This window comes from Macrotis lagotis, chromosome 8 (genome assembly GCF_037893015.1).
Source record: "Macrotis lagotis isolate mMagLag1 chromosome 8, bilby.v1.9.chrom.fasta, whole genome shotgun sequence".
NCBI lineage: Eukaryota > Metazoa > Chordata > Mammalia > Peramelemorphia > Peramelidae > Macrotis > Macrotis lagotis.
Genome location: NC_133665.1, coordinates 45,878,569 through 45,891,680, shown reverse-complemented (window position 1 = coordinate 45,891,680; position 13,112 = coordinate 45,878,569). Strand labels below are relative to the sequence as shown.

Below are 13,112 nucleotides of genomic sequence, written 5' to 3'. Positions count from 1 at the left end.
AAGGCAAATGGGGTTAAGTGGCTTGCCCAAGGCCACATAGCTAGGTAATTATTAAGTGTCTGAGACTGGATTTGAACCCAGGTACTCCTGACTCCAGGGCCGGTGCTTTATCCACTTCGCCACCTAGCTGCCCCTATTTAGCATTTTTAAAAATGGAACATTACCCTAAAAATTAGTGCTGAAAGAAGGTAATGAGCCTACAAAGACCCGCCCCCCCCCCCCCCCCCGCCAGGTAAACTTCCCATATCCCACCAGCACTCTAGTGTATCACCTGTAGGACAAACTGGTCAGGTTCACTGAGCTGGCTGGGGGTGTCCCTGTAGCCTTGGTAGCGCTTCTCTTCCTCAGCATCAGGAGCATACAAGAGGAGCTGCTTGAGGTGGGAGGGTTCCAACCTCTCGCTCTCCATGTTCATGAGGATCTGACGGAGCTCAGGTGGAGACAGCTTCAGGTGAGCAATGAGTATAGCTAGGGAGTGTGAGAGAAAGGAGAGCCACACAGAGTTCTTGATGGGAGAGGAAAGGGGTTTGCCTGGCTACTCAACCATCCAGCCTCAGGAAAGGCCAGTGGAAGCCTTGGGAGCTCCTCAGTGTCAAGTGGAGAGTTCTATCTTGTCTGCTGGTATAGACACTTGGGGTTTCACATCCCACTGAGGCTTAGGAGAATCAGAGACTACCAGAACTGGTAGAATCTTAGAGTTCATCTATTGCAACTCACTCATTAGAGAGAGAGAGGACCTTGGGGTCCAGGGGAGAGGACTGAGAGTTACAGCTGGAGCCCATGCTCTTGTCTTCTGGGGCTATACACTTTCCATACTGCCCTATTGCCTGCAGAGAACTTCAAATGTCTATGTAGTCTCAGCTAGCCTTCTTCCTAGACTCCAATCAAGGAGCAATAATATAATACACTCAAAGATTGGTGATGTGGGGTACTTGAGAACCAGGAAGATCTGGGTTTGAGTCCTACCTCTGACATGGGCAAGTTGTGTGATCCTGGACAAATCCCCTATCTTCTCAACACTCTTACCCATTTGCATTATTAAAGGGAGTTTCTTCTCCAATGAAAATAAAGGTCCAGTTCAAAAACAAAGTACTTTAAAACTTTCAGGGATAAGCTACCTGGGTCTCACTAGTCATCTCCTTCCGAGTTAAATTACCTTCTTCCCCAAATGAAAGTTGTAATGCCTTGGGGGTGGTATTAACTTGGGCATTTTTCTATGCTGTCTATACCACTGGTGTCAAACTCAAACAGAAACATGGTCACTCAACTTTCTGTGAGGATGCCTATGGGTTGCATACTGACTTAGAAAACCAGATATTGACATTATCTATGTGTTCCATTGCATTTTTATTTATTTTTTTAAATAAACAAATAAAAATTTGTTTAATAAATCACATTTTAATCTTCTGGTAGCACTGCCCAAGCAATTCTTCCAGTTTCTGGTATACACAGCAAAGGCAAATAAGTGACTAGTGAAATGAAGAGCCTCCACTACTCTTAGCTCCTGAACTCCAACAATAAATGGGAATCCTTTCTGATTTGTGTCACTAATCCCATCAGATTTGTGTGTTATGTTCTTCATTTTTCCAGGAAGAGAGAGCCTCAAAATTATCCCATTTGCTTTTGCTACCCCAGCCCCCCCCATATATGCACACATCTACTTACATGTATTATAGGCCTTTTTATGAGACAGAATCTCGACCACATCTTTCTTTTTAAAGGGCTCAGGTGCAAGTGTTGGCTCTGGAAAAGAAACTGAAAGATTTAATTACAGATAAGGTTGTGGCTGGTTTTCTCCAGCACTGGAGAGGAGAATGAGAAGTAGGTACTAACTGAGCCAGAGAGAGGCAAAACTCTCTGAGAGCCATATCTCTCTGAGCATCCTGGAACTGGGAGAGTTCTGAGCTCTGGTCTCCTGAGCTGGAAAAACAAAACAACAGGTAAGATCCAACAGACCACAGGACAAGCTTCCTCTTCTCTTCCTCACTCTTTACCTCTGATCTTATTGGGAATGCCTCTAGCCTCTTCCCATTGGATATAATGCTTGTTGATGGTTTGAGATAGATACTGCTAATTATTCTAAGGAACAATCCATTTATTCTTACACTTTCTAGTGTTTTTAGTAGGAAAGGATGCTGTATTTTGTCAAAAGCTTTTTCAGCATCTAGTGATGTGAGTATATAATTTCTGATAGGTTTGTTGTTGATACAATTGAGTATACTAACAGTTTTCCTAATAAAATTGTTTTTCATCTTTTTTATAAGGTTTTTTTTGGCAAGGTAATGGGATTGAGTGGCTTGCCCAAGACCACACAGCTAGGTAATTTTCAAGTGTCTGAAGTCGGATTTGAACTCAGGTACTCCTGACTCCAGGGTTGGTGCTTTATCCACTGTGCCACCTAGCCACCTCTCCTCACTCTTCACCTCATTTCTGGCCATCCAGGACAAATGATTTCTATCCTAAGTCCAAGAATCCCTAATGATTATAAGATCACAGATCAATTCTAGAGCTGGGAGGGCTTCTAGTCAGCAAGTTTCACCTCATTTTTCATGTTAGGAAACTGAGAAGCATTCAGGCATAGGCCCTCTAATTCTAAGTCCTAAATTTTTTTCTACATACTCTCAGGGTTATTGCCACCTACTAGCTTTTTAGGGAATTTGGGAGGTGCCTCTGTACTCAAGAGATTTTATCCCCCATATTATTAGGGAGTTGGAAAAGCCCTTTTGTAATCTCTACAGGCTCTCATGTCCTGAATGACTAGATTAAGTACCACAAAATGCCCCTTTCCCCAGTCACTCCTATCTTGACCTGGGACAAAATGGAAAAGTCACTTTAAAATATTCAATTATATGCAAATACAGAGTTACAAGAAAATCATCTATTCTAGTCCCCCATCTTGCAAATGCAGAAATTGAGGTCCAGGAGAAGTGATTTATTCTCTAAATGGCCAGCAAATGGTAAAACCCATGGTTCCTGACTCTTGATCACTTGCTCGCTTTCACTATAAATACTGGGGAAAACCAAGGAGAGTCAAAATTAGCATGAGGCAACTGGGATTTTGCTCCAGGTTGCCAACCTTCAGGGAGATGCCTTTTAAAGCATCACTCTGCGGGGTTCCTCCCTATATTACCCACTGATCCTGTGCCTTGCTTCTTGGTTATCCATCAACCTGAATCAAACTATTTTCAAACTGCCACCTCCAAGGTTGTGCCAATGGGATGCTTCTGCTCTGGGGTTTATCTTTTCCTCATAGCCTCTCTTGGGAGGCTTTTCCTCATAGTAATCTCTGGGAAATGGGATGTCCCCTCTTCTGACATGACAAGAAAATGCCTGCAATCAATGTTATTACTCCTACCTTCCTACAAACACAAACACACACACACACACGCACACACACACTCAGAATTTGTCCCTGATCATAGGGTTCCTAGACATGGTTTTGAAACCTAGGATTAAACTAATTACCAAAGTTATGGGTAATCATCTTCAAAGTAGGAGAGAGGCCAGTCTAGATGGTTACAGTACCTAGAAGTAGACCAGAATTTACCACAGGATCAGTGTAGTCTCCTAATTCTGCCTTAGGTAGTAATGCTGTTGAGCACTAAATGAGGTAGCACTAAAGAACAAAAGAATGAGCAAGACTTGTCCTACTTAGGGAAAAAACCATATTATCCCATAGGAGGCTGTTTGTTATTGAGTGAAGACAGTGGCAAATTGAAATTAAACTGATACTCAGAGGCTCCCATCAGCAGGGGATGGCTGATACTGCCCCTCTCCAAGAACATAGTGGAGCCAGATGACAAGTGAACTCAGTGGGATAGAAAAAGTACAAAGGCATTGGAACAAGACCAAAAGTTAGAATAGGTTTTCATTAGCTGTTTATAAAGCATCAGGCATGCCCTGGTGATTTAGTCCAATTTCCCATTTCTGCTTTCACATGGGAAGTCATTATTGGTAAATGTACTGTTGGGCTCTACATGTGGGATGCTCCCCAAAATATGTGGCTCCAGTCCTTCTTGAATGTGGTGTTGGGACATTCTAGTAGGAGTCTATATCTCCCTCTTCATCTTTGCCTGCTGTCTTCCCCTTGCTCCTTTAAGACCCAACTAAAATCCAATGTTCTATAGAAAGCCTTTCCCAACTCTTCTTATTTTTAGTTCTGTCCCCTTTTTACTGAATTATATTATATATAATGTATACTATAGAAAAACAAAATTTAATAACTTCATATTCTATACATAGTTTGTCCTTCATTTTTGAAGATCACAACATCAGGGACGTGATGCCATGAAAAGCATATGAATTGGATTTGAGTGAGGGGATGCTGTGCTAAGTCACTAGCTTCACTTTTTCCTCCAGTGGCCAGATATGAATCAGGATAACTGGAGATGGCCCTGGATGCAAGGAAATCAGGGTTAAATGACTTGCCTAAGTGATTCTTATACCTAGTATAAGTCAAGCGTCCGAGGATGGATTCAAACTCCTGTCCTCCTTATTCCAATGTCAGTGCTCTATCCACTGCACCACCTAGCTGCCTTCCTATTCTGTAAATAGCCTGTTTGTATATATTTATTTGTTGTCTCCCTAATCAGATTGTAAGCTCCTTGAGGGCAGGATCTGCCTTTTGCTTCTTTTTTTGTATCCCAGGCACGGTACCTTAAAAATGTTTACTGATTGATAATTGATTTATTCCAGATATTGTCCATTTAAGCATTGGCCCAAATGATATATAATGCATCTGTGTATTCCCAGGAGAACAAATACCTTTGGAAGGGGATCTATTTGTATAGGTTGGTGTGTGGGGATCCAGGGAACTAGTCTGAAGCAGTCCTTCTTTGAACAGTAGTGAGAACTGATGAACCCTATTGCCAGACTAGGTGAAGTTAATTATTGTCCAAGAGGGGTGACAATGAAGTAACTACTACTATATCTCTTTTCTTACATAGGACAAGGCTGATAATAATAATGTATAACATCAACATTCACTGACAGGAAGAAAACAGTCCTGATCTTGTCACTAAGGATGAGCAGTATGAGATCTGTAGATATAAAAATAAAGTGCTTTTCTTTTGTAAGCAAAAGAATGAAAATCTCCATAGAGGCAGGGGATGGTTATTGCTATTGTTGGGGAGGGGGTTGGATGGGATCTTCACTTTAGTGAGAAGTGAGGGATGGAAATCCAGAGGCATAGAAGGATCCAAACCTTCTTTCTTGAGGACTCCAAAAATTCTGGCCAGATTTATCTAAGAGCTAAAAAACTGGAGAAGAGATAATGCTATTATGAACCTTTCCTTTTTAAAATTTCCCCATTATTACCATTTTTCCAGTCACCAGAGCTTGGAATCTAGTTGTTATCCTTGATTCCTCCTCACTCACAGACCAATATATAATCTGTTATCACATCCTGTCAATTCATAATTGAACTGCTACCCACTTCTCTCTTCTGACATGGCCACCACTCTGAAGCAAGCTCCTATCACCTCATACCTGGACTACTTACAATGGTCTGCCAGTTGGTCTTTCTACTTCAGGATTCTCTTCACTCCAGATTATCCTCTATTTAGCCCAAGTTTGACCATGTCTCCCTTCTACTCAACATTCCTATTATCTCCACTTTTAAAGTCCTTCATCATCTGGTTCCTTTCTACCTTTCTAGTTTTCTTATATCTGATACCCTTCCACACATTTTTTTTGTTCCACTGACATGGACCACCTTGCTGTTCTGAAGAACAGAATTTCTTCCCCTCCCTCCAGGCATTTCACCAGACTGTTCCTCATACCTGGAACTCCCTCCTTCTCATTTCTGCCTCCTGGCTTCCTTCAAATCTCACCTAAAATCCCATTTTCTTCTAGAAGTCTTTCCCAATTCCCCCTTAATGTTAATATCTTCTTTCTGAGATTACTTTCCATCTATCTAGTTTGCTGTACATAGTTATTTACACATTGTTTCTCCCTTAAGAATGTGAACCCCTTGAGAACAGGAATTGTTTTTGCTTTTCTTTACATCCCGGAGCTCAGCATATTTCCTAGTACATAGAAAACTTAATAAATGTTTGTTGGCTGTCTAACTGAACAAACATTTATGACTCCTCAATCCCAATGTTATAATTGACTCTATTATCTCCTATGTGGTAGATAAATATTCTGAACCTTAAGTTTTGCTTTCATACTTGGTTTTCTATTTCCATGGAACCAATCTTCCATAAGCACCTAATCTGACCACCTTCTGAGAAAGCACAGAGGGGACCATAACTGCTTTGTCACTCTATCTTAGAGACTCCCTGAGAGATCATCTTAGAAAAAAAAACGAATTACATAAATAAACTGGGGATTTATTGTCATCCATGCCAAAGTAAACCTTTGCTTCAGATAATGGTTGCTATAACACAGATTGCTTCATTTCGGTAGAGTTCACATCCTATTAATTAGTAATGGCAAAATTTGTTGATGTGTATATGTGTGTGTAGCCATTTTACTGCTCAGAACAAATTTGGGAAGAGGCCAGCTTTTACCCCTTGGTCCAGGAGTCTCTGTATCTGGTAGGTGAAAAACAGTAAATCTTCAATTACCTGAATACTTATCAGCATGGAAGGAACTAGATTTATTTTGGGTTAGTCACAGAAGATGGCCAGTTGAAAATTAAAGATATCTGGCTTACATGCGAGGAAAAATTGTTTAGACCAACATTTCATTCCACATATCAAGGCAAGCTCCAAATGGATACATGACCTAGCCATAAAGGGTCACATCATAAACAAAGAAGAGAAGCAAGGGAGAAATTACTTCTCAAATCCGTGGCGAGGGAAAGAGTTCATGACTAAACAAGTAATAGCATCACATAAAATAAAATTAAACAATTGTGATTATATAAAATTCAAGAGTCTTTATACAAACAAATCTAACGTAGTTAAAATTAGAAGGTGAAGGTAACAAGAAAAATCTTTGCAACATGTTTCTCTCATAAAAATCTCCTATATAAAATACATAAGAAATTGATTCAAATTTTTAAGACTAAGGGCCATTCCCCAACAGATAATTGGTCAAAAGTATGAATGGGGCAATTTTCAAAGGAAGTAATATGAGTTATCAAAAAATCACATAAAGGTGGCGCAGTGGATAGAGCACCAGCCCTGGAGTCAGGAGTACCTGAGTTCAAATCTGACCTCAGAAACTTAATAATTACCTAGCTGTGTGGCCTTGGGCAAGCCACTTAACCCCATTGCCTAGCAAAAAAAAAAAAAAAAACAACACTAAAAAAACCACATAAAAATGTTCTAAATCACTAATTATTAGAGAAATGCAAATTAAAGCAACTTTAAGTTTCTATTTCATACCCATCAGACTGGCAAAGATGAAAAAAGAGGAAAATGATAGATTTTGAAGGACTATAGGAAAACAGACACATTAGTGCACTGTTTGTAGAGCTATGGATTAGCTCAACCATTCTGGAAAACAATGTGGAACTTTGCTCCGAAAGAACTGTATAGCAATAGAATAGGCTGTCTTTTAAGGAATGAACTTCCAATCACTGGGAATAGTCCAGCAGAGACTGGGACCCCCGTAAGGTAAAAATGGCAGGTGATACAGATGGAGCACTTAGCTCAAAAATTAAAGCCCTGCAGGGTGATCAATCTCTAAAACAAGAAATAATCTGAAATGGTTAAATCTATCCAAGTGATATTTCTAGAAGATAAAGGTAACAAGGGAAAGGAGGCTGGTTGAGTTGGGTCCTTTCCTGCATACTTGATGTCTATGAGTTCAAAGTGATGGAAATGATGCTCAGAATAAAGCTCAGAACAAATCTTGAAGTAAAGGAAATTGAAGTCATTCTAACTGGGACTGTTGGGGTAATTGGAATTGGACCATGAGGCAGCTGATTGGAGTCCTGATATTCTTGAAAACTACTAGCCTAGTAAACTTAAGTCTTCTATAGTCACTTGCGGCATTTTAGAATTGGCTCCTGAGTAATTGTGGATTATTTGCTATTAAATATCCTATTATGCTATTAATTAATTTGCTGTTAATAATCAATCATGGATTAAATATCAAACTAATTAATGGATTAGATATCAAACTAATTAATAGCAATCAGTGAGGCCTGGGGTTGGGGCTCTCCCTCCTCTGCCCAATGCCCAGTTCTTTCTTTATTGTGACCAATTGAAAATATGTTTAAAGGCTTGGTAGTGTTTTATTTTAAAAAGCCCTTTCACAATAGCAGAAGCAGATCAAGTTGATCTGGAAACTTAGGGCATCCTTTCATTATTTCTACCTTTTAAAAAAAGAAAGGAATCAAATTTTAGTGATTATATCAAAAGGAAGTCATAGTGACTGGGGAAGTAACCTAGAGACATTTTGTCAAACTAGTCTGAATTTGACTCCTAAATCTGAAGGACAGGAGATATTTCATTAAGGAATAAGGCTGAGAACTAGAGGTTAAAACCAAGATTTGAATAAGCAGTGATGAGGTTTAATGAGAAAGTCAAGTAAAGTTATTTCAGTAAGCAATTATTAAGTGTCTACTATATGCCAGGCAGTGTGCTAAGTGATAGTGATAAAAAGAAAAGACAAAAGACAGTCTCAGGCTTTATTGTGTTCATAGTACTGATATCTAGGTATTTATTTTTAAATTTGACCTAAAGATGAATGTTTTAAGACCCACAAATTACTGTAGTCTGAAAGATTGTTTCCAAGTTAATTTCTGGAACTTAAAAATGCATTTTCCTATAGAAAACATAACATTTTTACACACATGTGTAGACTCTCACATGCACTATAGTTAGGGTCTTAGTTTTTTGGTTGCATTAATTTGCATTTGGTCTATAGGTAGCTCCTTTTTTTGACTATGATGTAGTTGAACTATGACTTCAGTTGTTACTTCTGAATCCTATTATTTGTAGGATTTATAACAGTTTTTAAGAAATACAGATTTCAAATTAAAACTCAGAATACCAGCAACATATATTATCTCTATTCCTTCATCTTCACAAAGCCCTGGAAATGAGCTCTGACTCATGTTCATACCTTGGCCTGGCCTATTGGAGAGAATAAGGACTGCTTTAGAACCCATGGGGGCATAAGAGGCTGTAGTGGCAGCAGGAACGGCGCCAGCTTCAGAGGTGGCAAGAGAGTGTGATATGAGTAAGCAGTAGGAAGTCATCAACTATTAAAGTTTAGATTTGACCCAACTCTTCAAATTTTTTGGATGTTTATATTGAAGAACTACTCATTTAGGATTCCTTAATATGGCTCTGTTAATAGCTTAATAAAAGTGTTTTGGTGTTTTGTATTTTTTTTAAGAGAGAAGGAGCTGATATTTTAGCAGAACACAGCTTAGTTTCTTCTTCCTGATGTCTGGTCATTCAGTCCATGAGACCACACTCAAAGCATCACTGAAAACCTAGGAGCAGCCTGCCCTAATCACATCAGATTACTAACATGGAAATAAATAGCCATGAGAGCCAAACTAGCAAAACCTAAGCCAGCATATTAACAATAACATTACTGCATTCATTCATTTGTTCATTCATTCCTTCATGATCCCATTTTGGTGTTTTCTTGGCAAAAATACTGGAGTGGTATGCCATTCCTTCTCTTGATCCTTTTACAAATGAGGAAGCTGAGGCAAACAGGGTTAAGTGATTGCTCACTTAACTTGCTCAGGGTCCAACAGCTAGTAAGTGTCTGAGGCTGGATTTGAATCAGGAATATTAGTTTTCCTGACTCCAGATCAAGACCTCTATCCACTGAGTTATGTAGCTGTCCCTAAATTAGAGGTAGGGAAGGACAAATTCCTATAGTATCTAGAGATATTACATGAGCAGATCACCTAACATGGAAGTACCCTGCATTTTCTTACAGTATGATTAGGAGTTTTTTCCTTTGATTAATTATGTAACCAGAACAGGTTGCACCTTTTAAAACTGGCCATATTGGGAAAGGATCCCTCTCTTGAGTATTTATTACTATGGCATCCCAAGGGTGAGAATGATATATAGTTCATCCGTAGTGAAGGCATCATGGAAAAGGGGTGAGGAGATATTTTCCTCCTCCCCTCTCCTTTTAAGCCTTGTGACTTGAGGTATTTCTCTTTCTGCTCTGTTTTGTTTGTCTTTCTCAGTTTCAAATAAAGACAATAATACCCAACTAGACCCAGGAGTTCAAACCATAGCAACCTAGAAGCCTAGCATAAAAGCCTTAGGAAGCCAGGATGCCTGGGACTTGAGTCCAAGGGAGATTTTGGGCTTGGAAACTGAAACTGTATTCCATAGAAACTGAGGTAAACTGTGACCCTAATCCCTTTCCCCTTCCCAGAGAATAAGGTGATATGGGATGTAGGAGGGACCACTTAGGTATATCTTTGAAGTAAATATTCCTTTATAAAAGCTAATCTGACTCTTAGTGGTAAATTGGAACTGAGATTCAGGAGAATGACCCCACCCAATGCTTGGAACACTAGTGGCTGGGGCTGGAGTCATTGGCAGAAAGCCTAGACAGCCCTAATTTCCCTTAGGAGTGCCTGAACTACCTGATCTTCAGGCAGTGGGAACCAAGGGAGTCATTGTTATAAAGGGCAAAGAAGATTATATTGGTCCTTCACCCTGCCAGTCCAAGAAATGTACACTTTCCCCAATACCCAATTATGAAAAAAGATGCCACAATTGCTCTGGGTACATCCAGAGATGATGGCGCCAGCCTGGTCACCACTAAAAATGATAAGTTTCAGATAAGGCCTTTTATGCTTGTCTATAAGGATATAGTTATTAGCATATATGAGGTGGCTGATCTTGGACTTTCCCAGCCTCTCTTTATTTGTGCTTAAAGACATAGATGGCCCAGTAGGATTATTAATCTAGGAGTGAATATAATGACTAAATGTAAAATAATAACAATACCTTATTTTTCCTATAACACTTTTGCAGTTTATGAGCTACAACAACTTTGTGAAATGAAAATATTGCTCTTCCCAATATACAGATGAGGGAACTGAGAGAGGAATTTTGTAAAAGTTAAATGGGTTACAACACTACTAGAAGCAAAAGGAACATTTGAGTAGCCTTTCATCCTTCTCTCAGGACCACCCCTCCCAAATCAGGTTGGCCTAAAAACATTCCAAACTATTTAGTCAACTCAGGGAGTCCATTCCCAACCAATCTGATGAAAAGGAATCTGTTTTTTCTTGCTCCTCAACCTTTCTCATATCCCTTTAAGTATACTGGGTCACTTACTTGCTGGCTTTTGGGTCCCAAAGTGGAGCTCCAGGTCTAAATATTTCACCATGTCATTCAATTTGTCATAATCCGAATCTTCCCCAAGCTGAAAAATAGGGAGAGGGGCAGGAGAGAGAATGGTTCCTTGAATACCATATTGGGATATCATGGAACATGTTTGTTCATTGATTTATTGATCCATATTGGTGGAAGGAGTTTTCACACCTCCTAAACTAGAAGGCTTAGTGGGGGAGGTGAATTATGCTTACTAAAGTCAGTGGAACCTTTCAAAAGTGGATGACTAATCTGAAAGTAAAAATTCCTGAAGTCATTGGGAGAAATCCCTGAATTCATAGGGAACAATGTACTATGATGTACAGTTTCAATAAAGCTATGGAATTAACCACAAGTTCAGAGGCAGCATGACATGTTACACATGAGAAATTAATGAGACAGGTGAAAAGATTTGCCCAAAGAAATTTATTAGCAGATGGGACTCAAACCCCAGGACTCCTGATTCCCACCTCTGAGTTTTCAGTTCACTAGAGTGGTACACGCTCAAGCTAAATGTAAGACCTATGCGACTCAAAGTAGACTTTTTGCATGCATCTCTGCAAAAACACTAATTGAGAAGGAAATAGGATAATATAATGTGAATAGGCAATCATTGACTAAATTGTTTTAATTGTTCTTTGATTTTATGTCGTTTTTATTTTTTAATTACTACCATGGCCTGGATATGAAGTTACACAAAAATTCAGCAAAACAGTTCCCTGATTCAAAGTGATTTTATACATTGTAAGAATCCTTGTGTGAATCAATATTTTTATACAACTTGATAAAATATGCCTGCAGTCAGAGATGAGGTACTCCAACAAAAGAATAAATAACAACAATGCTGAAAGTTCTTAATTAATAAGACCCTCCTCCTAATACCCTGTTTATATCTTGTTTGTCCAAAGCTGGTTAAATGTTGTCTCCTCTAGATTATGGACTCCTTGAGATCAGCTACTGTTTTTCCTTTCTTTGTGTTTACAATGCTTAATAAATAATAATAAATTTATTAATTTGCTAATTTATAAATTTTTTGTGCCTTGACTTACTTATTTATGATTTTTTCAATTCTGTAAATTTTATAAATTTAAATGTAAAAATTTTCTGGTTTTGAAACTTCCTTTTTGTGTGTATATATGAATTTGAATGGAGAAAATAAATTTTTTAAGCATTTTAACTTCAAGATATATATATGTATAAATATACATATACACACACACACACACACACATATATATATATATATATATATATATATATATATATATATATAGTTATCTGTGTAGATATCTAGATCTATTTATGCCACTCTTGGATCCAGAACATGAAACAGGGAGGCAAAAGATCCAGAATAGAGTCTTGGTTCTATTACTAATTTACTTTGAGCAAGTTACTCCATCTTCCTGCACATCCATTTTCTCATTTGGAAATTGGGGTGTCTGGACTAGATAATCACTAAGGTACCTTCCAGCTCTGACATTCCATGAGTCTAATTTCTATTGTCTATTATAGTTTGTAGATTAATGGCGTCTTCTTAAAGTGCAATTTGGCTTTTTGAGTGAAAAAAGATCTTTTACCATTAGCCTAGTTTTTAAGAATCAGTGAGGATTGACTATAATATTAATGCTCTGATTATAGTCATGGCCTTAAAGCAGTTTATTGAAAGGAATATTGTTTTGTTTTTCAGATGCCTTGTAATTATGGGAATTCCTCGTCCACACTTATGAGGATTCTTACACTTACTTTCAAGATGTATGAGTTGGGGACTTTTCTTCAGAACACCCAAATGAATCTCAAGCCAGAAAGATGTCTTTATCTTTAGGTTCCTGAGATATTAAGGATACTTAGGGA

The 13,112-nt window shown here is 38.6% G+C and overlaps 1 protein-coding gene across 7 annotated transcripts in view; it reads right to left on the bottom strand.

Annotated features, from left to right (window-relative positions):
• The window catches only part of GRID2IP (Grid2 interacting protein), an 898,914-nt gene that overhangs the window by 40,793 nt on the left and 845,009 nt on the right, over positions 1-13,112 (bottom strand). For 5 of the 7 annotated variants that reach the window (XM_074196787.1, XM_074196786.1, XM_074196788.1 and 2 more), the window contains 3 exons: positions 11,226-11,313; positions 1,666-1,755; positions 272-468 (listed from right to left, as the gene is read on the bottom strand). In XM_074196787.1, coding sequence (XP_074052888.1) covers positions 272-468; positions 1,666-1,755; positions 11,226-11,313 — 375 coding nt within the window. The remainder of the gene's footprint in view (positions 1-271; positions 469-1,665; positions 1,756-11,225; positions 11,314-13,112) is intronic. The other 2 variants (XM_074196789.1, XM_074196790.1) reach the window with 1 other exon arrangement.